This window comes from Capricornis sumatraensis, chromosome 15 (genome assembly GCF_032405125.1).
Source record: "Capricornis sumatraensis isolate serow.1 chromosome 15, serow.2, whole genome shotgun sequence".
NCBI lineage: Eukaryota > Metazoa > Chordata > Mammalia > Artiodactyla > Bovidae > Capricornis > Capricornis sumatraensis.
Genome location: NC_091083.1, coordinates 14434293 through 14462150, shown reverse-complemented (window position 1 = coordinate 14462150; position 27858 = coordinate 14434293). Strand labels below are relative to the sequence as shown.

The following is a 27858-nucleotide window of genomic DNA, read 5'->3' as shown; positions in this document are numbered from 1 at the left end:
AATCACAGAGAAGCAGGGAAGGAGGAGTAACTTTGAATGGTGATCTGCCTTACAGCTGACAGAAGAACAGCATAAGCTCTGCTAACAGCCTGAGACGGAGCAGGAGTGGCACACTCACCAACTGTGCGGCTTTGTGGTTCTACAACCCCCTCCCCCACTCCAGGGGTCGCTGTGACCCTAGCTGGCTCCAGGAGGATTGCTCAGTGACTATTATATAAACAAACTGAAACAAAAGCAGCCTAGAAGAGTGGAGGTTGTGCAGGGACTGGTTGCAATCAGCAGAATCTTTGGGTCCTGCTCAAGTCCCAGGCACTACCCAGGGGGCCCTTTCTCATGAATTCCATCACCATGAACTTGGTTATCTGTACCGGACTGTTTCTTCACATAGTTGGGCAGAGAGCCGAAGGTACTAATTACAAAACATGCATGGTATCTTCAGTCTGAGAAAACTGAGATCAGGCGGGCGCCAGAGTTGCTCTAACTCCAAGAGGTCCAGTGCCCCCTGGGCTACATGTGGCTGCAGTGTCTCTGGTCTGTTCCCAGAACCCTTAGAAGCTGCTCAGCTTGGGGGCTTCCCAGGGGAGAGCTTAGAAGGAATTCTAGCTGCTACCCTGAGTTCTAATTATGGTAGTTATATTTATTGTGAGTAAAATTTGGTTTGAAGAATGCCATGGCTGAGAACATCTGAAAGCCTTCCATGCTTTGTTTCTGACACATCTGGGTTTTCGGAAGAGCTCTAGTTCCAACTGTTGACGTGCTGGTGGTGGAAACACCATGGGTTTGAAGATCACACTGGTTTCAACCTGAGCACTATGCTATGTGCTACTGATCAGTCACCCTAAAGCCTGCCTCATCATCTGCTCCCTCAGGTTTGTCGGGAGAGCTGAACAAGGTGACACTTGGTGTCCCAAGTATGTCTACCAGGCTCATAAACATTGAAGTTGCTTTCTGGATAAGGTCAATGCAAATACTGGACAACCAGGCCCCAGTGGCTGCCTGCTCCCTCCCTCCTTCTCAAATGAGTTCCCACTTTGGGGTATTAATTCTCTTCCACACTGTCGTGTGCATCAAAGAAAGCGGACCTCACCCAGACTCCAGGAAAGCAAATCTGGATTACTCTGTATGCATCACCAACTCAAGCCCACACTCTGCCCTCTACAGAAATATTCTGCCCAGGACTCCCCTGTCCTGGGTCAGGCTTGCTGTTTGCTGGGGAAGGTCCTCCTCATCCTGACTGGCCCTTTACTTTGCTGGGATTCAGCCTTCCTGCAGCTTCCCGAGGAAGGCAGCATGGCGGATGACATTTTTACACGTAAAAGCGCCTTTATTTTACTGGTCCTTTGGTTGGGTTTGGGATGCGAGGCTGGAAATCGCTTTCCCTGGGTTTCAAGGTGCAGCTCCTTGGCGTGGAGTCGCATAACCTGAAGACGTTTCCACTCCTGGACATTTGCACACAGGTAATGCTCTTCCTGTAGAATCTCCATCTCTGGTGTTCTGAAACTGCACCACAGTGGTCTCGCTGGAGGTCTGTCGTCATTTACTTTGCTGAGCATTTCAACCTGGAAACTCATAATTCAGTTCTGGGTGATTTTTCATAATTAAAAAATGAAAGTTGCCAGCCTGTTTTCTTTTTCTGAAACTCCTTTGGCATTGAGATGCTCAACCTCTTAAGGTGGCTCTGACCATGTGTCTCCTTTCAATCTTAACTTTTGTTCAACTTCCTGTATTATTTTTTCAACTTATTTCTTGCAACTATTCTATTGGTTTTTCATTTTATACTTTTGTCTCCAAATACACACACACACACACACACACACACAACCGATCCTGTTATCTCATGCATACACTATCTTCTCTTATTCTTTGAATACATTTAAGAGATTTAGATTTTTTCTTTCCCTTGTACAGCCCATTTCTTTCAAGTTGATTCTTTTCTGTTTTGATATCCCACTTTCGTCTTGGAGCTCTTTTCAGATGGCTGGAGACCCACATATGGTTGGTCTGCTGCTCCTGTTTAAGGGTTGAGCACTAAAAACTTGTTTGAAACCCCAAGCATTTGGGTAGTCTGATGCCGGCGTGGGTCCCAGGGGGCCAGTCACCCAAGGAATCTACATCACTGTGGGTGTTTTTGCTGAAGTTGGTTCTACTCCCTACAGGAGTTGGTCTCCCATCTAGCATGTGCATGCATGTGTGTATAAAACAAGGATGTTATTCCTAACCACACTGCCCCCCAAGGGGACGGTGTCAGGAGATGGGGCCTTTGGGGGTGATGAGGTCATGGGGTGAAGCCCTCAGGATGGGATCAACGTCCCGGGAACAGACCCGAGAGCTCCCTGCTCCTTCCTCAAGGGAGGACAGGGAGAAGATGCTCTCTGTGAACCAGGAAGCAGGTGCTCAACAGGCGACACACCTGCCAGTGCCTTCCCCTCACACTCGCGGCTTCCAGAGCTGGGAGGAGTTGGAGTCTGTAGGTTACAAGCCTTCTGCTGCAGGCACCTGAGCTCGTGACGATGACGGCCTGTGTCCACCGTGGCCCTGGCCCTCAGCTGTGCCTGGTCTCTTTCAGGAGAGCCTCCTGGTTAATCCTCCTCAGAGACCAAAGCTCTGGATTCCGCCAGGGTTGAGGACGAGACGTTGCCCAGTTTCACAGGACAGCAAGAACATGAGGATGTAACTGGCTTTTATTCAAACTTTCTGCCACTGTTCCTGCTCCACCTTTACTCCTAATTCCCGTGGTCCCAGCACCATCGAGTCCCGCCCCTTGTCGGAGCTCTTGGGCCTGGAGAGCTGTCAGTCATCACTCACTTTTCTGCTTCCCAACCTCCAGACTCTTGTAGCTGTCACTTTCTCCCTGTTGTCTTTGTCCGAACAGGTTTATGCCTTTAAAAAAGGATCCTATTTGTTGTCCCTGAAGTATAGCTTCAGGAAGCAACCAAAGTACACACGTATGATTGGTCCATGATCACGCTTGGTTACCTGAAGGCCCCACCCACGGTGGTCCCCACCGTCCAGCTCCTGACCTCACTGAACTGACCATGCTAACATCGCCTCTGGCTTCGCAACTTTATTCCCCACCGCTGCTGGTCCAGGCAGTGCTGGACGCTGAAGCCACTTCCACTTAAACGCCTTCCTCTCCTGAATTCAGCAGCAACTCCATCTTTGGGAATTGGCTGTTGCCTCTTCAAAGAATGCTCTTCCTTTCTCAGCTCAAGCCTGGTGCTCCTCTGTGCTTTCCTTGCTGGACACTATGGTGGAGTGGACTCGCTGAAACCCTCATGCTGGTCTTCCTCAATGCCACTTACACACAATAACTCTAAACTGCTTCCAGTCCATGCCAGTCTGTTGACCTACAGACCCGTGTCCCCACCAGCAAACCTACTTGGGTTTCTTATAAGTACCCAAACTTGACAAGTCAAAACCAAGTCCATCAGTGTTTTTGCACAAACCTACTACACCCTGTGTTTTCGGTTCCAATGAAGGGTACCCTCACCCACACTGCAAACGAGCCAGAAACCCAGGGGTCCTGTCAGGATTTCTACCACCGACTTACTACCCCCAATGAAGCCCTAAGTCCTACTGATTCGACCTCTTTAATCCCGCGAGCATAAGTTCTCAGAACTCAGTGCACATCAGAATCACTTGTAGGGCTTGTGAAACATCAACATCAACCAAATGTCCCGCAACAGATGAATGGATAAAGACGACGTGGTACGTATATACAATGGAGTATTATTCAGCCACAAAAAGGAACAAAACTGTGCCATTTGCAGAGATGTGGATGGACCTAGAGGCTGTCATAAAGAATGAAGTGAGTCAGAAAGAGTAAAACAAACATCGCTTATATGTGGAATCTAGAAAAATGGTACAGATGAATTCATTTGCCAAGTAGAAATGAAGAGACAGGTGCAGAGAACAAGCATATGGGTGCCAAGTGAGGAGGTGAGGAACAGGATGGACTGGGAGACAGGGATGGACGCATATACAGCACTACGTATGAAACTGATGACTAAGCACAGGGGACTGTACTCAATACTCTATGATGATGTGAATGGGAAGGAAACCCCAAAGGGAGGGGATGCGTGTATATGTCTTACAAGTGATTTACACTGCTGTGCAGCAGAAACTAACAGCACTGCAAAGCAAAGACATTCTAATAAAAAGGAATAATAATAGAGGAATACCAACTGCTGGCCTCAGTCTCACGAGTTCTGACCCAGCAGATGTGGGTGAAGAACAAAATGAGCCTTTATATCAAGGTCCCAGGGTATGTGACACTGCTCACCTGGGGGCCACACTCTGGGGACCACTCACCAGAGGACAAGCCCACCTCACTGGACCACTTCGCCGGTGCTGGTCCAGCCCAGCAGATGTCATTTCTCGCTGAGATCACGACTCTGAGCCTCTTAACTGAGCTGACCTTCTCAAAACATCCTCCAATCTACAACTGGAATGCTCTTCCTGAAAAGAAAATCTAATGTCTTACAATTTCTCACTGACCTCTCATAATTTTTGAGCACACCACCCACACTCCTCCGTGTCCAGCGTCCTTGGTGACCTGGTCCCTCCCTAGCCTGCTCCTACTGAACACACGCCCCAGCCAAACACATCTCATCTCTCCAAACATTTCCCATAGGTCATACTTTTAGTGACTGCAATTTCAGTTGCTGATATTCTGTGATATTTTAAAATTTCTCTGTACCAATACTTTAGGTTGGTCAAATGCTATCACCTAGTTTTTAAAAAAAATCTAAAATCTGAAATATGCCTTGAGAATAATTATATGAAAGGACAAAGTAATGCATAATCTACAATGCACTATGATATTTTAACAATTCTATTTCAAGAATAATTTTTATTTCCAATAACTTCTAAACAAATGGAATATGACATAACAGAATTTGTTTTTATATGGGTAATTCTGCATCACAACCTCTATATACACGATAAAATCAAAGAAGATGGAGACAAATCAGAAATCCTAACTTTGAAATAAAAAACTAGAACTTGCTATTAGCAGACTGCACATTCTTAAACAAATTTAAAAAGATCTCATTTAAGTTATCAATGAGAAGGGGTTACTTAAAAATGAATGAACCAAAGAAAAATATCTGGAACTAGCTTATAATTATTTTCCTTATTCTCCCAATTTATGTGGTGTGAAAACAAAAAAATCTCTACAGAAAATGTGCACAAAAACACATTCACAACTAAATGAAATCAGGGAAGCTCCATGTTTTAAAGACTAACCTTTATAAAGGATCTAAAAGAGTCTCATTTCCATGTAGTGCTCAGTTTATATTTTTGAATAACACTTTTATTCTTTTCATCTAATCACTCATTTTAAAATGATAATGGATATTTAACACTTATACACAAGGCTATGGGATTAGAAGATGCAAACTATTATGTATAAATAAGCAACAAAGATATATCGTACAGCACAGGGAAATATAACCATTTTTAATAATTTAAAATGGAGTGTAATCTATAAAAATATTAAATTATTATGTTGTACACCTGAAACTAACATAATATTGTAAATCAACTATACGTCAATTAAAAAATCTGTAATAAAAATAAATATAATTAACTTTATAAGTATATTTAACAAAACTATAAATTTTATATAGGAATTTCTATCTTAATAAACTGATTACTGATTTCCTTAAGAAACTAAAATAAATAACATTTCTATTTTTACTGTGTATTTAAAAATTATTTTTCTATTTGAAACACACCAACTATTTGATTTTACTGACATTTTAGAAATTCTTATATAACACTTAAAAAATAAAGTACCAGTATCAATTCCTGGATACTGTTATTTTTAAATAAGTACCAAAACACTAACACTGATGTTTTACTGTGGCACCGTGACCACAAACATGTTTGTCCTTCACGCTGCTCCTTCTTTCCAGAAGGTTCTCTCCTTCTTTAGTAGGTAGCTAGCCATTCATGCTGATATTAAACACAGCTCGAGCACCAACCACTCTGGTGGTCCCCCACCCTCCACTCTGATGGACGCCTCCTGGGCCCCAGAGCAGCAGTGCGGCTCCAGCTCTGGACGCCCTCCTCTAACCCACCCCCGCCACAGCATCACAGTCCTGACTGCCCTCTCCGAGTCAGGACTGCCTGTGATTCCAGACATGGAATGCCTGCCCAACAGGTGCTCAGTGGAAGCCTAGGATATACTTCTTCGCAAGCGCCTTCCTCTCCAGTGAGCAAAACCAGACTTTCAGAAAATGTGTTTGTGGGGCCCTCTCTAGCCATCCCCTCCCCAAATCCTTCTACTGAAAGACTCTGAACACTGCAAATCCAAACCACTCCCTCCCACTCGCTGCTTTGTTCCGAGTGATCCAGGAGCACCAAGTGAGGCTGGGCCAGGAGCACGGCAGCGGGGTGAGGAAGTCCGCCCCAGCTGTGCTCAGGGCCCACCGCGTGAATCCTCCTCCCCGTGCAGATGTTAACGCAGCCCTCACCCTCTCCACACAGCCACCCCGTCCGCCAGCACCCTTGCTTTCCTCACCGGCCTGCTCGCTCACTAAGCTCCACTAGAGGCCCGATGTGGGAGAGATGAGCGGAGCTGCTCAAGGCAGGAAGCCTGCTCCCCACTCAGCAGCCTGGGCTCAGACACCAGAGCCAGGGAGCTCCGGCAGTGCCCCACCTGCCGTCTGCATCCCTGATGTGCTGCATGGCGAAAACGTGCAAACACCGGCCAAGCCACGCCTCTGTGAGAACAGCTGTGTTACTGATACCCCCCAGCACCCAACCAGGAACCAACTGCCTGTGTCCCGCGTGGTGGCTGGCCGGCCGCGCCCCACCCTCATGCTCTGGTCTTCTGCTTCACCTGCAGGGACGTGAGACATCTAGCTATGGTCACTGTGCACTTGTGTGTCAAGTGCCTCCCTGTTCAGGCTGTGAGCCCCATGACGAAAGGGCGCACCCTGGGTCTCACATGTGCCCGACTCCCCAGAGCATGAAACATCTCGTTTCTGATGTGTCAACTGTCCCTGGACATAAAGCCTCCTACTTTGTTCAGTGTGTGATATGAAGAGTCACAGAGCTTTGACAACAGTAAGTGGAGAAACGGAAAGTCCAGAAACAGCGGGGGTGAAGGCAGGGGCCTCACACAGTGGAATGCCAGTGCTACAATGCCTGTTTAATTGAGACCTTGTAATAAAAGTTAAAATACATAAAATGTTTTTTTTTTTTCTTTATCAAAAGGCCATCCCCCGCGCTCCTGGCCCACTGATGTGGAGGAGGGGCGGCAGGGTCTGGCTACCTCCAGGGGTGAAGACAAAGCAGGTCCAACTCTGGCTGCCGTCATCATCCTTGGAAAATGCTCTGTGAGCGAGTCTGGCCTCAGGGAGGGAGCCCCCCACACCGCCGTCTGCAGGGGCAGGAGTCCCCCAGGCATCCCAGCGCTCAGAAGACGAGGAAGAGCAGGGCCTCATGCCGGGGCAGCACGACGTTCTCCACCGTGCGGTCCATGGCGCGCACCTGCTCAGGGGAGGCGGTCAGGAAGGCCAGCGGCCCGATGCGCTGCTCCACACACGAGTGGCACAGGTACCCACCCTTGTTCTCCTTCCTGTTGCTCTGCAGGGGGGGATAAGGAAAGGAGGGGAGGGGGACAGTTGGAGGACAAGCATTTTCCACCAATAAGTGTGACCCCCTCCATCAGACTCTGATGCTTTCAGACCTGCCGTGTGGCCCTGAGGTCACACCTCCTCCAGCAAAGCATCCAGCGTGGACTCTACTTTATCAAGTTCCCAGGGCGTATTAAGGCACGAGATGAAAAAGCCAGGAAGAAGCTAGCCAGGCCCCCAGGAAACAGTCCTCACCTGAGCATCTGCACCAGCCTGCCTCCCAGACTGCCACCTGGCTTGGCCCCACGGGGTCCAGTGTCTGTGACGCTGAGGTCCACAGCGCACCTCCAGACCTCCTCATGGAAGGATCAGACAAGCTTCCCCTTCACCTCCCTCACCCACGGCCCAGACAGGCTCACAGCTGCCTGGCGATAAAGCTTGGATGACTGAGCTAAACGCTGAGAAGGGCAGAGGCAGCGGCCAAGACACATACGTAGGTGATGGGCAGCTTGCGCATGGTGAGCACGGCGTCCACAGGGATGGCGTTGCTGCACTGGCCCACGCAGCAGCGCACCACGCCTGTCTTCAGCACGTTACTCGTCAGCTCCGCCTGCAAGAAGTATTCCTGGGAAGGAGAGAGCAAGGGTGTCACCGCAGTGCCCCTGCAATTTTCCACCTGGACGTCCAACACTCTAGGCCATCATATGAGTCCCAAGATAAGAGAAGCACGGACCACAGCAGCTTCCCTTGTTTCTCTGGCTTTTCCCTGTGCGTAACACCAACTCCGAAAGAACATGCACAGCGGGACCCAGTCCAGCTGCATTCTTACTAAAATGACTGGTTTAAAAAAAAGGTTTAATGGACAAACATGTGACACTATTGGCTATAATATTTTAGGACTACTTCTGGATTTTATCTGAGGCTGACCTGCCTCTGCGACATTAAACATGATCTGTATGTTCTCTTCACAGCCCAGTGAGCTTCAAACACCTGCGCATGCCCACTTCCCCAAGCCCCTGGCTGTTCCCATGCGCGAGCTCTGAGCCTCTGCTGCTCTACCTGCAAAAGGCACGGACCCAGCACCCAGATCAGCTGGCTGCTGGAGGAAGATGCACAATAGCGTGTGCCAGGCGCATGTCGTCTGCACACAGTGGACACCATGTCAAATGCCAGAGCCCTCCCAGATGGGAGACGCCCCGAGAACAGGCACCAGGGTCTGGTCTGCCGCCGCCGCAGAGGAGGGCAACCAGGGCTGGCGTACCAGAAAGACCTCCAATGCTTGCCAACAAAGCAAGGATGATTTCATGGGTTTTTCTGAATTACAACTAGCTATTTATCCAATTTTTTTCCCCAAAAAAATCCAGGTCTACGGTTCTGATTTATGTGGTTTTTCTGTCTTTCAGGGTCTGCCTACCTGCTACAGGAAAGAACAGAAAATCTACAAATGCTCATGTTCCTGCCAGTGTGTACGAACAACTAACTGCTGACCAGGGTGGACTTCACCACGTCTGAAACAGGATGCTCCCAGATGGAGTCATAAGCCACAACAGAGAAAAAGCAGAAGTCCTTCCCTCATGCAAGGTCCTTCAGACTAAGAATCATCTGGTTATACAAATGGGCTATGCTAGCCCCTGGACCAACAGATGTCTCCTAACCAGCCTTAGTGAGAAGGAAGTACTTCTCCAGAGTCTGTTCTTTTCTCCTTGGAGAAAGCTCTCCCCCCATAAAATGTGTGCATGAGCAACTGACATGCTTCCAGTTAGCTTTAAAAAGTCTGCTAGACTCTAACACAAAACTTGTGGGACTCCAAGACATACAATTCCCATGATGAATATGGTAATACCTAGAAAAGTGATACATTCATTATCCTTTACCCTGAAATTTTGACTGTAGAATTGTATCCCCAAGATGCATTAGCTAAAACAGAAAATGACTTGTGCCTAAGATCATGCCTGGTGGCAAAAGTATTAAAAGCGAAAGACTGGAGAAAATCCAATATCCATGGGTGAGAACTATATAAATCATGTCAGATGGATGCAGTGAATGCTACTTAGCTGTAAAAAGGAGGACAGAAAGCTTTAGAAACTGATAAAAAGTGAGGTATAGAATATTACAGAACGCTACCTTTCATGGAAAATAGAAAAATACATCTACACATATTTGTCAATATCTGCAAAAGAAAATATTAAAAACTAATTTTTAAAATCTAGCTATCATGATGGAAGGAGAGAGAGTCCACAGGAGATAGGGAGGGAACAAGACTTCTCAAAGGACACCGTTACAAAGTTCTGATTTCAGAAACATAAGTTTTATACATTCAAAAAAGATAATGAAAAAGGACAGCAATCCTTGTAGGGGCTGCAGATAAACAAATTTACGTCTACCTGCACTTAAACTGGTGATCAAGTCACACAGAGGGGAAAAGACTCATTTCAAGCATGGTACTTCAAAACACTGTACTCTGACTACACATCTTCAGCGGAATATTGAGAGACAGAGCTGTTAGGAAATCTTTAATTCCACACAGTATTCTGTCAACAGTAATATTGGTACTACTTGAAAAATTTTACACCCAGAATAATATAAATAAGCAATTAATAAATACGGTTCTGAACCAAGATTTTCAGTATAAGAGAAAAGATTCAAATGTAAAAGAAAGTAAACTGTGTAATGTGTAAAGAAGTAAAAATCCTTAAAAGACTGAGCTGGAGAACCACAAATGACGAGGGTTCTAAGTGCAATTGGCCACCAGCTCCCAACGGTGCAGACAGAGGGCAGCCCACCTCCTGCTCGTTGCACCTGTGTGTCTATTTTATGTATCTGTGTTGCATTTAACAAGAAGCTTAAATTAAAAACTGGGGTGAAATGATCAGTGTCAAAAATATGGACTTCCTAGCTCTGTCTGCTAAAGAGGTGAACAGTCTGAGCATCACTAAGAGGGAGAGAATCTGAAACCGCTGCCTCCTGACGGGACACAGCACAGAGCGAAGCCTGCTGCCCCCGCACCGTGGAGCGTTCCTGCCAGAACAGTTAGACCCCAGCCCAGTCACCCCCCTCAGGTGACTTCCCGTGATGGCGACCCAGGGCAGGCGACCGCAGAGCAAACAGAGAAGAGGGGACGCTCTGGGGAACAATTGACGCAGTTTCCACAAACAGTCAGAAGTGTCAGGGATGAGGGAGGGGTCCTGGGCTGCTCTAAATAAAGAAGTTTAACAGACCTAATAACCAAATGTCTATCTGGGTCCTGATCTGAACAAATCAACTGTAAAAAGACATTTCTGAGATAATCATAAAAGTATGATTATGGATCGAGTGGTAGAGGCCATGTGGAATCACCATAAATTTTGAGACAATAACAGGGGCTGTGGATATGAAAGAAAAGTCCCCGGTGTTTCAGAGACATGGACTCCAAACATACGCAGACATAGGACTGCAATATATCATTGTCTCAACATTAAAATGTCTCAGATTTCCTCACGTAACCCATGTTGTGAAATGGTATCACTACTCTACAAGCCATCTGTTATCAATTGCCAATGTGATAATTTGCTTCTGTTACAGATCTAACCACTACCGTAACGCAGGTTCTACGAATACGTAAGATCAAAGTTCATGCAGAAACGAAACTCACACAACAGGTAGAGATTATTTGTACATAAAATTTACTCTCTTATTTCACTCTCTGAGGTACTGGTTTAGGCTAAGAAAAGCCAGGCTTATCTATAAATCAGGAGTCAGCAAACAACGGTCTGTGCTTACCCCAGCCAAAGTCAAAATGTTCTCCAGAGATCTGGTCATGATGAGCCGCTTTTTGGCACGAGTTACTGCTACATACAGTAAATTCCACTCATCCTCAGAAAATGACTCTAAAGAAAGAAAAGGGGAAAAAATATATCAACACACAAGCCTGCTTACAAAAATTTATGTTTTCATCGAAACGTTTACTACTCCCCACCTACCCCGCAAAAACCCCTAAAGATCTGCTGGCTTCATAAATGAAGCTTTCCTACAAACACCAACTCCAGAAACAAACAAAACCTTACAAGATAAGGGACACAGGACCTTGAGTGCTTGTTTGTGCTGCCTCTGGCAAGTCCTGGGGGCTTGTTCACTGGTCACCCAGCACCTGGTGCATGGTCAGCAGTGACGTGACTGGAGCTTCGTCATGGCAACCAGGAGGCTGGCAGAAATCAGGCTGATGGAGGTGAAGTCCCTGGACAGACAGGCCTCAGCCACAGCCACACAAGGGTCCCGGGGCGCCTGCGCCTCCTGCCTCGGGGGCTATGCTCTTCCCTCCAAACACCGTCCCTCTCCCTCAGCCAGTCTGGATGGGCTCGCGCGATCTCCGCCCTGTCAGTGCCTGCACACAGGAGCCCTCCACAACAGGTGGGGGCCTGGGAACACATGAGGAGCTGTGCCATCCCCCCTAGAAGGGTGGGCACAGGATGAGGCCAAACACCACAACACTGAACTCTGGAGCAGAGAAGAGTTTAATGCAGGGCCCTGCAAAGAGTTGGATGGCTTGTGCCCTAAAACAGCCCAAACTTCTCGAGAGCTCTCAGCAAAGCCCTTTTCTAGGGCAGGGGAGGGAGGGATGAGTGAGCTGTTGCCAACATTTTGGTGGCAGAGCCCGTGTTCCTGAGGTCAGGTCACGGTCAGAGAACGATGCTCCTGTAAACCTCCACCAAGTGAATATTATGCTCTGTTCTGATAAGAAAGGACACAGTCCCCAGGCACAACCGTCACCCTTTGAGGTCTGGTCCTGGCTGAGGGGAGGCAGATCTCAGCTGGCGGCTCCCTCAGGGCCAGGCCTCCAGACCCTGTGTGGCTGTCATCACTGAGGGAACCGGGCACCCAGGCCCTAACAGCCCTCAGGCTCTGCAGGCTGCTAGTACGGTGGGGGCAGGCCCCACAGACTGTGACACATGCAGATGGCTGCTGCCGTGAGGTCTCAGAGGTGGGGATCAGGGACCGGGTCACCACTTCAAGGCGTGGGCCCAGCCAGGGTGCAGTCCTGGTGAAGGCTCTGGAGCCCTGCAGGACAAGGCCCCCAGCCTGTTCCCTGGGCCCCCAGCTCACGTGCTGGTCCAGGGATGGGTGAGCTGAAGGGCCACAGGGAGAAAGCCAGGTTCCGCCTCTCACCTCACTCTCCTAATGACCACCACTCCACTGACAGCTGGCTGAACGGACCGCTAAAAGTCGCTCCCTGACAGCCAGCTGTCTGTGGGAGGGGCCCCTGTGGCACCAACCAATGAGAGAGCAGGACTGCTAACAGTGCGGCAGTAATCGTAAGGCACAGTGACAATCTTCTGGTAAGGGCTGCATGAGGCCACACTCTATTGCATTATTAAATAAACTTCACTTCTTCAAGACAGAGCAGCTGGTATCACTATGGCCACTGTGTCTCCCTGCTCCAAAGCAACGTATGCTCAACACTATGTCTTCCTCTTGTTTTAGGAATATATTTGTCAGAGGTTAAGGAATTTTTAGTATTTCTATTTCAGGCTCGCCCATGCAGGCTATGACCCAAATTTTAACCCATGACTAAGAGAGAGATTTTGTCTGTTTATAGGAAGACTTCAAATGGTTTCATTCTAAGACTTAAACCCCAAACCAACAGCACTGATGCTTAGAGTTTAACAGGTAGCCTCAAGTATAAACTGATACAAAAGAAGACAAATGATAGTGTACACTGACGCCTTTTAAGATTCTCAGGCCTCTTTAATTAAAAAAAAAAATTACAGAAAAATACACCCTGATGGGTGGGTAAACTATGATTTAGAGCTTCTGTCTGATGGGGAAAAATCAAGACACGATAAACCCACCTGCCCTTGGAGAAGCCTGACAGAGGTAGGCCCGGGAAGCTCAGTTTTTCTAAAAACCACAGTCAAATAATACATTTAGGACCAGGAGGACCTTTCTGTTCTAGGAGGATCCTTCCAAGAGGCCACACCATCCCAGAAAAAGCAAGGCAGCCCCACAAGGAAGACTCTGTCTGCTCACCGACTCTGAAGTGGGGCAGCTGCGCGAGGTTGTGCCTGGCACAGGGCACCTTCACAAAATCGTCCAGGACATGCACGGTGTCAAACTCCAGGCCCTTGGCCTTGTGCACGGTGCCCAAGATGTACTCTGCAGCAGAAACACAGCCAACCGTCAGCCAGGGCAGGCAGGGGGAGAGAGGGGAGGGGAGAAGGTGTATGCTGCCCTAACTGCGTTTTCTCACCCGGGTGCAGCTCTGCAGAAGAGGGAACCTCAGTTTGAAAACAAAAAAAAAGGGAGGGAGGGAGACAATAAACAGATGAGGGGAATGAGAAACCCACTGCAGGGGCTGAGGACACAGCAGAGTCCGGTCCAGAGCTCACGGCTACCACCTGCCACCCACTTCCTGCACACGAGGGGACAGGGGCCCTGGGGAGGGCAGGGGCTTGCCACAGTGGCAGAGCTGGGGCTCAGGGGCCCCCTTTTCCAGCTGGAAGTAGAGCAGAAAGAGAGGGGGGCGGGAGGAAGGCAGCCCGGCTCCCCTCAGCTGGTGTGGCCGCCCTGGTCATGTGAAGTCCACGCCGGCAAGAGGCCCAGAGGCCACCCCCGCCCCACGTCCTCACCTGCGAAGTCCAAGTCCTCTATGTGGCACCGCTCTATCCTCGCCACCAGCTCTGGAAGGCGGATGTTGTACTTCTCCACGACCGCGATCTTGGCTTCCAGCTCCTTGTCCTCGGCCGCGGTCACGTACCGCTTGAAGCCGCTGAAGCCCTCTTTGCGTGCCCACCTCCTGATGAACTTGTCCTTAATGACGAGGTTTCCTAGAGGGAACATGAGTGCGGGTCAGGGGGACCCATATCACCGATATGGGACGCAGTTGCACCCATATCGGTGGTGGCAGTTCCGCATTCTTAATGGACCATGAGACAAATGAATGGTCTCAGAGCTGGAGACCTGGGTCCAGGCCTGATGGCACCAGAGCCTGCCCTGGGCGGCGCGGTGAGTCAGCACAGTGACCTGTGCATCAAGTTTGGGGTCAAGAGCCCTGCCCTTGAGATCCCTGCTCGTTGGGGATTTGAAACAACGCAGTAATGAAAAAGCAAGCGTGCTATGGAAGTGTTAGAAACGATCGCACAGGGCCCAGGTATAAGTCACCACGTGTAAGGTCCTCAGGCAGATGGAACAGAAAGAGAGTGAAGACGATGGCCGCGGGGCCAGTGTGTGAGAGACATCTAAACTCCCGAGAGCAAGGCCTGGAAAGAGCTGTCATCGCCTCCGAGAACAGGCAGCCTCGGGCACCGCGCCACCGCCAGAAGCAGCACATCGGCTCCTCCAGGGCAGACATCAAGCAACTCAGCGCACCTCCCACCCGACACCAGGGTGCCTGTGCGTGCCCCACACGGCCAGGCAGTACTCACGCTTCTTCCGTTCTTCCTCTGGCTGGAGAAGTGTCCAAATATCAATGATTCTGTCCAATCCAAACGATTTAATCCCCTGAAAAAGTTTGCTGGTGAAACTTTGGGCTTCTTTTCGTCTTTTTGTTTTTGTTACTGTTGTTAACAAGACAAAGTAAAGAGGATGTACAGGTGGGATTTTGAAATGAGCTGGCTTCTTGGAACCGACTCTTAATTAAACTGCACCCAGAGCATAAATGCGGCAAGCTTCTGTGTGTGCACACAGGCAAGAAGGGCATGCACTTTTTTTTAGAGAGCAGGGGAAAAGGTCCGCGGTCCTTGCTGGGCCTTAGTTTACAGGACTCGCTGGAGCAGAACAGCCGGGGGGGAATGTCTCCCAGCGCAGATGCAGGACAGTCACCCCAACTGCTGTGTGCAGGATGAGTCTGAGCGTGTGGGGCACTTTCATTGGCTGTGTGTGTGGGTGAGGTTTCCGAGTAAGAGTGGAGGACAGACATACACTCCTACCCCGATCAAGTGAATCCGGGCAGGCACCTCTCCCTCTGTGACCCGGACGGCCTCGTCAAACACGTTGGCGTTGGTGCGGGACAGAAGAGCCACCTGCCCCTTCGAGTCACCCCGGATGCCACCTTGAGGGAGAGAGCACAAACTCGGCAGATCCAGGCAACGAGGGAAGCTCATCTGTGTAACAAACACAAGGAACTGCAGCCTTACTCTGATGGGTGCCTCCAACCAATGTCTTCTTTCTCACTCGCTTGCAGACATCCAAGATGGTAGCTCCCACGTAGGCTATCTCCACACCAAACCGGAAACTCTGGGAGAAGAACAGAACAAATGGTGTTAGCAGCCACTAAAGAAGGAGCGCACTGCCGTCACCACCGAGGCCTGGCCTCTGCGAACCCTGCAGCGCTTTCCTGACTCGTCCAACCTTGAGAGGGTCCTTGGAAATTCCCTCCTGCACAGCCACTCACATGCAACAGGAGCCTCAGTGGCAGACATCACTATTCTAAGCTTTCAAAACAGGGTTTCCCATCTTGAAACCTGAGACTGACCTTTTGTCTTTATCTCTTGCCCCTGAATCCAAACTCTGACAATCTTTTCACCACATTTTCTACACTCTCTTATCGCTGCTCTCAGCATAGCTCAGAAACCCCCGCCTCGTGTCTCACCTGCTTGGCCTCCAACCCTCCTCTCCTGCCCCTTCTCTCAGCCAGATGAATCCTCTGCCACACACTTTCATAAAGCCCTGTGCCTCGCCGCAAACAGGAAGAGCAACCCACGAAGAAAGAGGTAGGGTGTGGACTCTCAGGACCCTCTCAGCCCCTTTGTTCCCTGAGACCAGCAGCAGACTTTCCTTTTAAGCAAATCCCTCATTCTTTCCAAACAACATCTGAAGAAAGAACATAAATTACATGAATTATACACAGAAGATCAAGGGGGGCGGGTGCACTTCCCTGCCCTGTGAGGCTCCTTCAACACCCATGTAGAGCCACTGCCCCACCGAGGAAGGCACAGATGAGATGAAAGTGGACATCACAACACACAGCATTACCCACAGCTACTCTCACTGTACTGAGCACAAGGTTTCTCGGGAAAAAATAAATAAGTAAAACCACTGCTCTACTTAACAAGCCGTGAGAAAGATCACCAAGTCCTGAGCATTTCCTGGCTCCTCCCCGTCCCCGCCCACTGCATGTGGCAAAATAATTTCCTACCCTTCGAAGCAGCGCCCAACGCACTAATTCCTTGACCTCTGCAGCTGGAAAGTCAGTGCTTCTGCCCAAACTCATGGTGTTTACTCCCTTTTCCCACCCATTTATAATTTGAGGTAAAGAAGTACTACATATTTGGGTGGCCAGCAAGAACACAGTCGAAAGAGAGTGAGATTTTCAATAAGTAGAACTTTGCTGCTACAGAAATATTCTAAGTGGTGCTCTTCAGAGTTGATCAGTCGTTTCTGACTCTTTGAAACCCCATGGGATGCATACACCAGGCTTCCCTGTCCTTCATCATCTCCTGGAGTTTGCTCAAACTCATGTCCATTGAGTCATTGAGGCCTTCTAACCATCTCGTCCTCTGTCGTCCCCTTCTCCTCCAATCTTCAATCTTTCTCTGCATCAGGGTCTTTTCCAATGTGTCAGTTCTTCGCATCAGGTGGCCAAAGTATTGGAGTTTCAGCTTCAGCATCAGTCTTTCCAATGAATATTCAGGACTGATTTCCTTTAGGATGGACTGGTTTCATCTCCTTGCAGTCCAAGGGTCTCTCAAGAGTTATCTCGAACAACACAGTTCAAAAGCATCAATTTTTCAGCGTTCAGCTTTCTTTATAGTCCAACTCTCACATACATACATGACTACTGGAAAAACCATAGCTTTGACTAGACGGACCTTTGCCAGCAAAGTAGTTTCTGCTTTTTAACATGCTATCTAGGTTGGTCATAGCTTTTCTTCCAAGGATCAAGTGTCTTTTAATTTCATGGTCGCAGTCACCATTTGCAATGATTCTAAAGCCCAAGAAAATAAAGTCTGTCACTGTTTCCATTGTTTCCCCATCTAGTTGCCATGAAGTGATGGGATCGGATGCCATGATCTTTGTTTTTTGAATGCTGAGTTTTAAGCCAGCTTTTTCACTCTCCTCTTTCATTTTCATCAAGGGACTCTTTAGTTCTTCGCTTTCTCCCATAGGGTGATGTCATCTGCATATCTGAGGTTACTGATATTTCTTCCAGCAATCTTAGCCTGTGTTTCATCCAGCCCGGCATTTTTCATAATGTACTCAGCATGTAAGTTAAATAAGCAGGGTGACAATATACAGCCTTGATGTACTCCTTTCCTGATTTGGAACCAGTTTGTTGTTCCATGTCTGGTTCTAACTGTTGCTTCTTGACTTGCATAGAGGTTTCACAGGAGGCAGGTAAGGTGGTCTGATATTCCCACTGCTTTACGAATTTTCCACACAAATTTATTGTGATTCACACAGTCAAAGGCTTTAGCATAGTCAATGATGCAGAAGCAGATGTTTTTCTGTAATTCTCTTGCTTTTTCTATGATCCAACAATCATAGGATGTTGGCAATTTGATCTTTGGTTCCTCTGCCTTTTTTAAATCCAGCTTGAGCATCTGGAAGTTCTTGGTTCATGTACTGTTGAAGCCTAGCCTGGAGAATTTTGAGCATTATTTTGCTAATGTGTGAAATGAATGCAATTGTGTAATAGTTTAAACATTCTTTGGCATTGCTTTTCTTTGGGATTGGAATGAAAGCTGACCTTTTCCAGTCCTGTGGCCACTGCTGAGTTTTCCAAATTTGCCAGCATATTGAGTGCAGCACTTTAGCAGCAGCATCTTTTAGGATTTGAAATAGCTCAGCTGGAATTCCATCACCTCCACTAGCTTTGTTTATAGTGATGCTTCCTAAGGCCCACTTGACTTCGCACTCCAGGATGTCTGGCTCTAGGTGAGTGATCACATCACCATGGTTACCTGGGTCATTAAGATCTTTCTTGTATAGTTCTGTATATTCTTGCTCTTAATCTCTTCTGCTTCTGTTAGGTCCATACCATTTCTGTCCTTTATTGTACTCATCTTTGTAAGAAATGTTCCCTCTTTATCACCAATTTTCTTGAAGAGATCTCTAGTCTTTCCCATTCCATTGTTTTCCTCTATTTCTTTGCATTGTTTACTTAGGCTTTCTTGTCCCTCCTTGCTATTCTTCAGAACTCTGCATTCAGATGGATCTATCTTTCCTTTTTTCCTTTGCCTTTTGCTTCTCTTCTTTTCTCAGCTACGTGTAAGGCCTCCTTAGACAACCATTTTGCCTTTTTGCATTTCATTTTCTTAGGGATGGTTTTGATCACCGCCTCCTGTACAATGCAATAAACCTCCATCCACAGTTCTTCAGGCACTCTATCAGATTCAGTCCCTTGAATCTATTCGTCACTTCCACTGTATAATCGTAAAGGATTTTATTTAGGTCATATCTGAAGGCTGCTGCCAAGTCACTTCAGTCATGTCTGACTCTGTGCGACCCCATAGACAGCCTCCTACCAGGCTCCTCTGTCCCTAGGATTCTCCAGGCAAGAACACTGGAGTGGGCTGCCATTTCCTTTTCCAATGCATGAAAGTAAAAAGTAAAAGTGAAGTCGCTCAGTCGTACTTGACTCGTAGCGACTCCATGGACTGCAGCCCACCAGGCTCCTCCATCCATGGGATTGTCCAGGCAAGAGTACTGGAGTGGGCTGCCATTGCCTTCTCCACATACCTGAATGGCCTAGTGGTTTTCCCTACTTTGTTTGCGTCTGAATTTTACAACAGGAGTGCCATGATCTGAGCACAGTCAGCTCCCGGTCTTATTTTTGCTGAGAGCGTCTCCATCTATATAGAGCTTCTCTTCTATATACAGCATCTATAGAGCTTCTCCATCTTTGCCTGCAGATAACACAATGTGATTTTGGTATTGACCATCTGGTCATGTCCATGTGTAGAGGTGTCTCTTGTGCTGTTGGAAGAGGGTGTTTGCTATGACTAGTGCACTCTCTTGGCAAAACTCTGTTCGCCTTTGTCCTGCTTCCTTTTGTACTCAAGGCAAACTTTCCGTTTACTCCATGTATCTTTTGATTTCCTACCTTCGCACTACAGTCCCCAAAGATGAGGCTTTCCTGAAAGCTCAGTTGGTACAGAATCTGCCTGCAATGCAGGTGATCTGGTTTGATTCCTGAGTCAGGAAGATCCGCTGGAGAAGAGATAGCCCACGCCAGTATTCCTGGGCTTCCCTAGTGGCTTAGCTGGTAAAGAATCTGCCTGCAATGCAGGAGACCTGGATTAGATCCCTGGGTTGGGAAGATCCCCTGGAGAAGGGAAATACCCACTCCAGTATTCTGGCCTGAAGAATTCCATGGACTGTATATTCCATGGGATTGCAAAGAGTCGCACATGACTGAGTGACTTTTACTCACCCCTATGATAAAAAGGACATCTTTTTTTGGTGTGTTCTAGAAGGTCTTCATAGAACCGGTCATCTTTAGCTTCTTCGGCATTAGTGGCTGGAGCAGAGACTTGGATTACTATGATACCGAATGGTTTGCCTTGGAAATGAACAGAGATCATTCTGGCATTTTTGAAACTGTACCCAAGTACTGCATTTCAGACTCTTATTGACCAAGAGGGCTACTCCCTTTCTTCTAAGGGATTCTTGCCCACAGCAGTAGATATAGCGGTCATCCGAATTAAATTTGCCTATTCCGGCCCATTTTAGTTCACTGATTCCTTAAATGTCGATGTTTTCTCTTGCCATCTCCTGTTTAACCACTTCCAATTTACCTTGATTCATGGACCTAACATTCCAAGTTCCTATGCAGTACTGTTTTTTACAGCATCAGAATTTACTTTCACCACCAGATACATCCAAAAGTGGGAGTTGTTTCCACTTTGGCTCAGTTTCTTCAATCCTTCTGGAGCCATTTCTCCGCTCTTCTCCAGCAGCATATTGGGGACCGACTGATCTGGGGAGTTCATCTTTCGGTGTCATATCTTCTCACCCTTTCATACTGTGCATGGGGTTCTCTACTCCACCATCTTGATGTTTCCTTTTCTAAGTGAGCCATCCCCCAAATTATCAAGATCCACAAGTCCATGCTGATACAAACAGATAAATGAAAAAATAAACAAACTGAAGAGAAGAAACAGTATCTCCTTCACAGAAGAATTCCAATCAATCTATGTGGACATTCCAACTCTTGTTCTTAACTGAGGGCTGCGAGCCATGACTTCCTTTCAGGGCACACAGTGTGGAAAGAGGAGACGGAGGTGAAGATGGGAATCACCTGCCACACCCCAGCTCAGCCAGGCCACCAAGACAACGTCATCAGTTGTAAATCATGTTGATGGTATGGACCCAAATATCAGTGTAACCACCAGACAAATGCCATCAGAGGGGCATGTGACAAGACACCTAACTGGTGCCCTTCAAGGTCACCAGAACCAAGGCAAGCCGGGGAAACCACACAGCACAGTCAACAGAAGCCTAGAAGACTTGACAACTAAATGCAGTGGGGTCATCTGAGTAAGAGTCTGGAATAGGAAAAGGACAAGAATTTGGTAAGAACCAGGGAATCTGAATAAACTGGACTATAGTTGATAATAATGTGCCCACACTGACACGTTAACTGTGGCAAACTCATCACCCGAACACTGGAGGACGCTGAGTGCAGCATGTTTAAGAACTGTCCATACTGTCTTCTCGACTTTTTTCTAAATCTGAAACTAAAAATGTCCATTATAAAAAATTCCTCTCTGCTGACGTCGCCCTAGATCGCTAGAGCAAACAATAAGAGAAAGCCTGGGGACAGCGTCACAGACGGGGGCCCGGGGCTCCCCAGAGCAGAACTCATGGTGCAGATGACGTCCACGTGCCTCGGCACCGCGCACACCCCCTAACTGGGAGCTCCCTAAAAGCAGTGGTTCTCACAGATTTCTGTCTCAGGACTTCCTCACGCTTCAGAAAACTAGTGAGGACCCAAGGAAGCTTGTATTTATGTGAGTTTTATCTATCTACAATTACCACGTTAGTAACTTTAGTTAATTTAAACATTAACAACAATAATCTCATTACATGATAACACAAAGGACACATTTTTCAAAAACTGTAGTCTCCCCTCCTCCTAAAAAATATTTTAGAGACAAGAGTGTCACTACTTCTACATTTTTGCAAATCTCTTTAGTTCCCAGCTTAAGAGAGGAGAGCCGATTCTCAGGGCTCTGTGGGTGTCCAGCCTGGTGTGACGGCTTCACACAGATGCGCTCTGAGTCTTTCCGGGCAATCAAGGCTCCAGGGGTTGCTGTGCTTGTGCTGGAAACTAGTTTTTCAAAATCTGGTTTTCACTTGAAAGCAAGACTTTTTTTTGGCAATGAACATTTGTTAGCTGTTCCCCTTGAAGACACGGCTCATTGCATTCATTCCTGAGAAAATGCCACATCCCCAAGTCCAAACAACCAGAGTTGGTCTGTCAACTGTTCACTCAAGTACAAAAGGAAGCAGCAGCCGGTGGAGCTCACAACACAGTCACAGAAGTGCCCCAAGTGAGAGCGGCCGGCACACTGCAGGGGCAGAAGGGCGTCCCTCTCCTTCCCATTCCGCACACGGACTGCTGGAGAGACGGGCTCAGGGTCTGCAGGACAGAAACTTTCTTCCCTCTGCTATCAGGGATGCTCTTAGTGAGCGCCTTGCATGGAAGAATACAGAGACTGCAAGGGCAGGCTGGCACTGAGGCCACGGCTCACCACTGGCTCTGCATCATCCCGGTGCAAATGTCACGGCGCAAAAGGCAAGTGACTATTTTGAAAACCGTTCTGACTTTGCAGACCCCCGAGAACCACAGAGAGCCCCTACTTAGAGGCGTGGATTTGCTGCACACTGTGAGCTCAGGCAAAACCTTCCACGGGGCCCAGCAGACAGGCAGCACTGGAAAACCGGGGTGAGGAGCCCCACATAGACTTGTGTTGTGTGTGTGTATGTGTACATGCATCTAGGGGCTGGGAAGCAAAGAAGAGTCTTACCTGTGTGAGATAGAAGACGTGTGTGTGAGGGACCGTAAACAGAGCATTGACGGCGCCGCGGAAGGTGTAGATCTGCTGGTGGGGGTCTCCCACGAAGATCTTCCCACAGGGCTGAGACAGAACGATGTTCATGATGGCTGCAATCCACAAGGGGCAAGTGAGCGCTCTGACGCAAGGCCCACCCACACAGCAAAAAGAAACCAAATGGGAGACAGGAAAGGGTGAGAACACTTGCACACTGGATGGCGGGGTACCCTTCCCTGCAGGGTACATGCACTCAGTCCAGGGAAACAATTTTCATTCGTGTATTTATTTCTGGACATGCTGCGAGGCATGCGAGATCTCAGTTCCTGACCAGGGATTGAACCCGCGTCCCCTGCAGTGGAAGTGCAGTGTCCTAACCACGAACCATCCAGAAGTCCCCAAGAAACAAGCTTATAACAGACAAACAGTTTCTAATCCTACGAATGCAGATTATTTTTACTCCTGAACATGTGACTGTGTCTAAGACATCATAGAGGCAAATATAAAATGATGCAAATTATCCTCTTTAATATAATAACTTGGTGCTTAAAGATGACCTACCAAATCACATTATTTTCTATCGGCCACTAGAGGAAAAAAACGTTCATTCTGAACTGACTACCTTTTCCTTTCGGCATGAGTCTTTGTCCTAATAATGTGATGACCTAGGCTCAGCCAATATTTTAAGAATAACCCAAGTAAAATATTTAGAGGAAAATAAGTCTCCCTTGGGTGGAAGTGAGGGCAGAGACTGTTGAAATCTTGAATCAAAGAGTAAAGAATTTCAGAGTGACTAAGCATCAGATACCCTTTCTCCTACTACAGATAAGAACCACGGACTCACTGCACACACGTCCTCTGACATGCATGATGCAGTTTCTATGTGTTTGAGACTACTGGTGTTCTGAATGCTTTATCACCTGGGGTGCAGTCCTGGGCCTCGTCCACAAAGATGGCGTCAAAAGAGGCCAGCAGGGGCTTGCTGAGCTGCCAGAGTTTCAAGTAGCCTAGGAGAAGGGGCAGAAGGGTCAGAACATGGGGTGAGGTGGGTCCACATGGGGTCAGGGGTCAGGACAGGCCCACGCGTACCATCGTGTGTCATATGGTAAGCCTCCTCCTTGCACTCGCCCAACTTCCGCATGTTGTCCCAAAGCCGGCTCGCTTCGAGGACTCCATTCTAGAAAGCAAGTGACACAGTGACACCAAGGTCAGGGCCCAGAAATAAGGGGTTCACGTGTGCACACGGGTCAGAGAGAAGGCTCTAGCACACGGTGAGTGGCAGCCCCTCTCTGACCTCCCCCGGCTCCATGAGGGCCTCGTGACACCATCAGGCACCCAGACAGCAAGCAGCCAGGGCTGGACCACACCCAGCGGCAGAACATCTCTCCGGGAGCACAGCATCCAACGAACCAGGAGAGGCTGGATGATTCCTCTAGATTCATGACCCATGGTGATTATAATTCATAAGGAGTGTGGCCAGGGACTTCCCTAGCAGTCTGGAGATGAGGGCTCTGTGCTTCCACTCCACGGGGCACACGCTAGATCCCCGGTCAGGGAACTAGGATCCCACATGCTGTGCAGTGGGAGTGAGGGAAAAAAAGTGACCAATGACTGAAAAGAACTGATAAAAATTAGAAGAGAGATACTTCATCCCCAGATCCCAGGACTAGCCGACCCCATGAGGAGCTCTGATAACCCTGGTGGGAGCCCTGTCGATGCAGTGCAGGCCAGGCTGAGGGCCCCGGGAGAGGACCACACTGCACGGAAGACTGTGGACAGCCTGCTGCCACACCCGCCTGTGGCCTGCCTCCACCTCTGCCTCCCGCCAGCAGCTCTGAAGACACCGAAGGCTGGGACAACCCGACCCCAGGCCACGCCCTCAACCTCCCAAGCCTTAACTCCAGGGAGACGGAGCCGCTCACCAGCTTTTCGCTCTGTTCCACCATGACTCGTTGCCCCTGGCTGTTCTTGCACCAGATGGGCACATGGTCAATTGTCAGCTCCTCATCAGCAGAGGCAAAGAAGTTTTCCAGAGTCTTGCACACAAGTTTGGCCCTGATGAAGCCACCCTTCCCTTCAGTGAGGACGGAGTTGACCATGAAGGGGGTTAACTTGAAGAGATTCAGCTTCTTCTTCAACTGGTACCTGCAACGAACGTTCTGAGGGCACAGGGTCGGCCTTCCTGGCCACAAAGGACTTGTGCGCCCCCGGGCCTCCCCACCTTCTCTCCAAATGACACCACCAGGTTGCTGGCACTGGCTCCTCCAGGTGAGGAAACCAGCGAGGGGCTGAGTGAGGTCCTTGTAGGACCAGAAAGGGCTCCTCTAGGCTTTCTAGTATTCAGATCTAATAACCCAGGAGACAAAGGGGCTCACAGCAGACACCGCTGTTTCATGGTGTGGACCCAACTCCAGGAGGCCCCAGGAGGACCTTGAACCTCCCTATAGCCTTCTCATCCAACAGGGCGTGGCTCAGGGCCCTGAAGCCTGGGTCTAGCGCCCCTCAGCCCCATCCTCTCCCTTCCCACTTCCAAGTAGAACCTGAACTGATCAACCAGGCTGGTGGTACCTGCGACTTCAGACATTGTCATCTGACCTGTGCCTCAACTCCAGAGAAATGAGCATGCCTCCCTCAGTTGACAATGTATCCCTCTGGGGTAGAAGTATAAAGCACTAAATCTTTCCTGATGTCCCCTGCTTGTAAACGGAGATAAGGCACTACGTTTGCCCCGTCACTGCAGTGCGCTGACTGCAATGTGAAAGCAGCACCGTGATGCTCACTTGCGCCCGATGTGACCGTAGGCCATGGAGTGGAAGGTCTTGCAGATGACGTTGCTGGGGAAGACGAGCTCTGCCTGCTTGGCGATGCTCTTGTTGAAGGTCACATATAGAAACCTGCTCTGAGACCACTTCTCAGCATACTTGACCAGCGTGGAGGTCTTCCCGGTGCCTGGAGACGCCAAGAGAAAGGGAGGTCACCCTCTGACCAGGAAGAACTGCTCCAACGGCGCCCTAATCAGCATCTTCCTGTGCTCATCTTGCCACCAGCCTGGGACCTGACAGTGGCAAGCCCTCCAGCACAGATGAGAACCAGAAGCCACGAAGTGAAGGGAGCAGCAGAGCTGAGACAGAGCCACCCAGGCTGGGGTCACAGCCCCAGCTGCCCTAGCGAGGGGCCCACTGACTTCCTTGAGCTTTGGTCTGCTCCTCAACCGTGTGCATGCAACACACAGGGAGAAAAAGCACTACGGGCAAAGGTCAGACAAAGAGTGACCAAGTACTTCAGGAGCCAGCTAGCACAACTCGCTGACTGAGGCAAAACACGGGACCACACCTCTGGGGATGCAGGTTAGAATCAGAAGGCAGAAGCCCTTCTAGGTTTCACTCTACAGAAAGCCAGGAACTCCTGACGTTGTCTGAACAAGACAGTCACACGACCTGCAGCCCCACAGCCACCTGTGTGTGAACAGACACGATGACACGTAACAGGCTGGGTCAATCCCACAAACTGTGGACCATCTGCCCCCAGGAACTCCAGGGTGGATGCTCCCTGGAGTGGTAAGAAAACGCAATTATTCCCTGACAACTGATTTTTAAATGATTTAATTGCAGAAGGGGAATAACAGGTGATGGTAAGATGCTTCAGCAGGTAGAGGGAAGGGGGAGGCAGCGATGAGAGGTCTTCAGGAGTGGCAGCCCCTTACCTGCAAATGCCATTATTTTCACCACCTGGAGAGGCTCCATCTTATGGCTTAGAATCAGCTGTTGTTCATGTGTCAGCTGGATGGTTGTTTTCTTTCTAACCATTTAGAAGAGAAATCAGGAAAAGAGCAAGGAATTGGAAAGATCAGGGATAGACTACCAAAAACCAAATAAGAAAAACCAAATGGAATGAATAAAATTTAATGAGAAAAAAAAAAGGAGAAGGGACTTTCCTGGTGGCACAGTGGATAAGAATCCACCTGCCAAAGCAGGAGAGACAAGTTCACTCCCCGGTCCTGGAAGATCCCACCCGCCACGGAGCACCTAAGCCTATGAGCCACAACTGTCAAGCCTGCGCTCTAGAGCCTGCAAGTCACAACTACTGAGTCTAAGTGCCTAGAGCCCGTGGTTCCACAAGAGAAGCCACCACAAGGAGAAGCCTGCACACTGTAGCTTAGGAGTAGATCCTGCTCACTGCAACTAGAGAAAAGCCTGTGCAGTGAAGACCCAACAGGGCCAAAAATTTAAAAAATAAAATTATTTTTTAAAAAGAATTCTCTCTTCTTTAAGAAAAAGAGAAAAAGGAGAGGGTGGTCCTTTAGAGTGATAAAAACATTCTAAAACTAGATTATGATGTTAGCTGAACACTCAGTAAATCTGAAAATTACTGAATTTAACAATTAAAATGGTGATTTTTATGCAATGTAAACTATAACTCAATAAAGTGCTTAATACAAAACCCTTTTTCTCCTTAAGCGTGACAGTCACAAATCAAAGGGGACAACACACCACAACACATCTGCAGATGGACGTACCCCGACCAGACTGACGGTTCCTCTTTGTCTCCTGAGGCCTGAGCACAGGAATTCTCCTGAAGATACAGGCAATAGAAAATGTTGTAGTGAATCCTAACAGGAAGAAAGGAGATTAGAGATTTTCATATTCAGTCACAATCTGTATATTACTTTTCCTCAGACTCCTAACTGTTGCTAAAAAGAAAATATGCACCATTATTTTACAAAAAAAAAAAAAACAAGAGCAGCAAAGGGCTTAAATACACCAAGAGCTGAGGCGTCTTTAGCTGCACTGTTGCAGGTAAGCAGCAGTGCAGGTAAATATCCAGAGAGCATGTTCTGGGAGAGGCCTGGCTGCAGGGCCCAGAGGAGAGACTGGTACATGCTCTCGGGAGAACAGGACGCAGCCGCGAGTGCGCACGCGGCCCCGGGACGCTGCGTGACCGAAAAGTGCCTCCTGTCCCTGGAGTGCGCTTGCTTGCTGGCACCGTCGCACTCTGGTCTCTCTGAGAACCCGGGGCGCGGTGGGCGGGGGGCTCGCCCGGGGCCCGTACCGGTTGCTGATGCTGACCCCCTTCTCCCGCATGGCGTAGAGCAGCACGGCGAGGCAGTACAGGGTCTCGGTGGCGTCCGGCATGGTCACAGTGGAGCTGGGCCGCCGCAGGCAGAAGAGCAGCTGCTGGATGTCGCTGACGCTGCTGGACAGGAGCACGATGGCCGCCACCAAGGCCCACACGTTGATGCCCTGAGGAGGGAGGCGGAGGGGGTGAGAGAGGAGACCCGAAACACAGTCGGTGAGAAGCACACG

At 48.6% G+C, this 27858-nt stretch overlaps 1 protein-coding gene across 2 annotated transcripts in view; it reads right to left on the bottom strand.

The window, feature by feature from the left end:
* Nucleotides 1–7172: 7172 nt before the first annotated feature.
* FBH1 (F-box DNA helicase 1) overlaps nt 7173–27858 on the bottom strand; it is a 37511-nt gene continuing 16825 nt past the window's right edge. The window contains exons 6-21 of one of the 2 annotated variants that reach the window (XM_068987122.1): nt 27605–27795; nt 27072–27164; nt 26259–26353; nt 25336–25504; nt 24478–24700; nt 23645–23732; nt 23476–23562; nt 22532–22668; nt 15695–15794; nt 15488–15609; nt 14984–15059; nt 14189–14386; nt 13590–13715; nt 11346–11452; nt 8080–8211; nt 7173–7596 (exon numbers count right to left, since the gene is read on the bottom strand). In XM_068987122.1, coding sequence (XP_068843223.1) covers nt 7426–7596; nt 8080–8211; nt 11346–11452; nt 13590–13715; nt 14189–14386; nt 14984–15059; nt 15488–15609; nt 15695–15794; nt 22532–22668; nt 23476–23562; nt 23645–23732; nt 24478–24700; nt 25336–25504; nt 26259–26353; nt 27072–27164; nt 27605–27795 — 2115 coding nt within the window. In that variant the 3' untranslated portion in view covers nt 7173–7425. The remainder of the gene's footprint in view (nt 7597–8079; nt 8212–11345; nt 11453–13589; nt 13716–14188; nt 14387–14983; nt 15060–15487; nt 15610–15694; nt 15795–22531; nt 22669–23475; nt 23563–23644; nt 23733–24477; nt 24701–25335; nt 25505–26258; nt 26354–27071; nt 27165–27604; nt 27796–27858) is intronic. The other variant, XM_068987123.1, reaches the window with a different exon arrangement.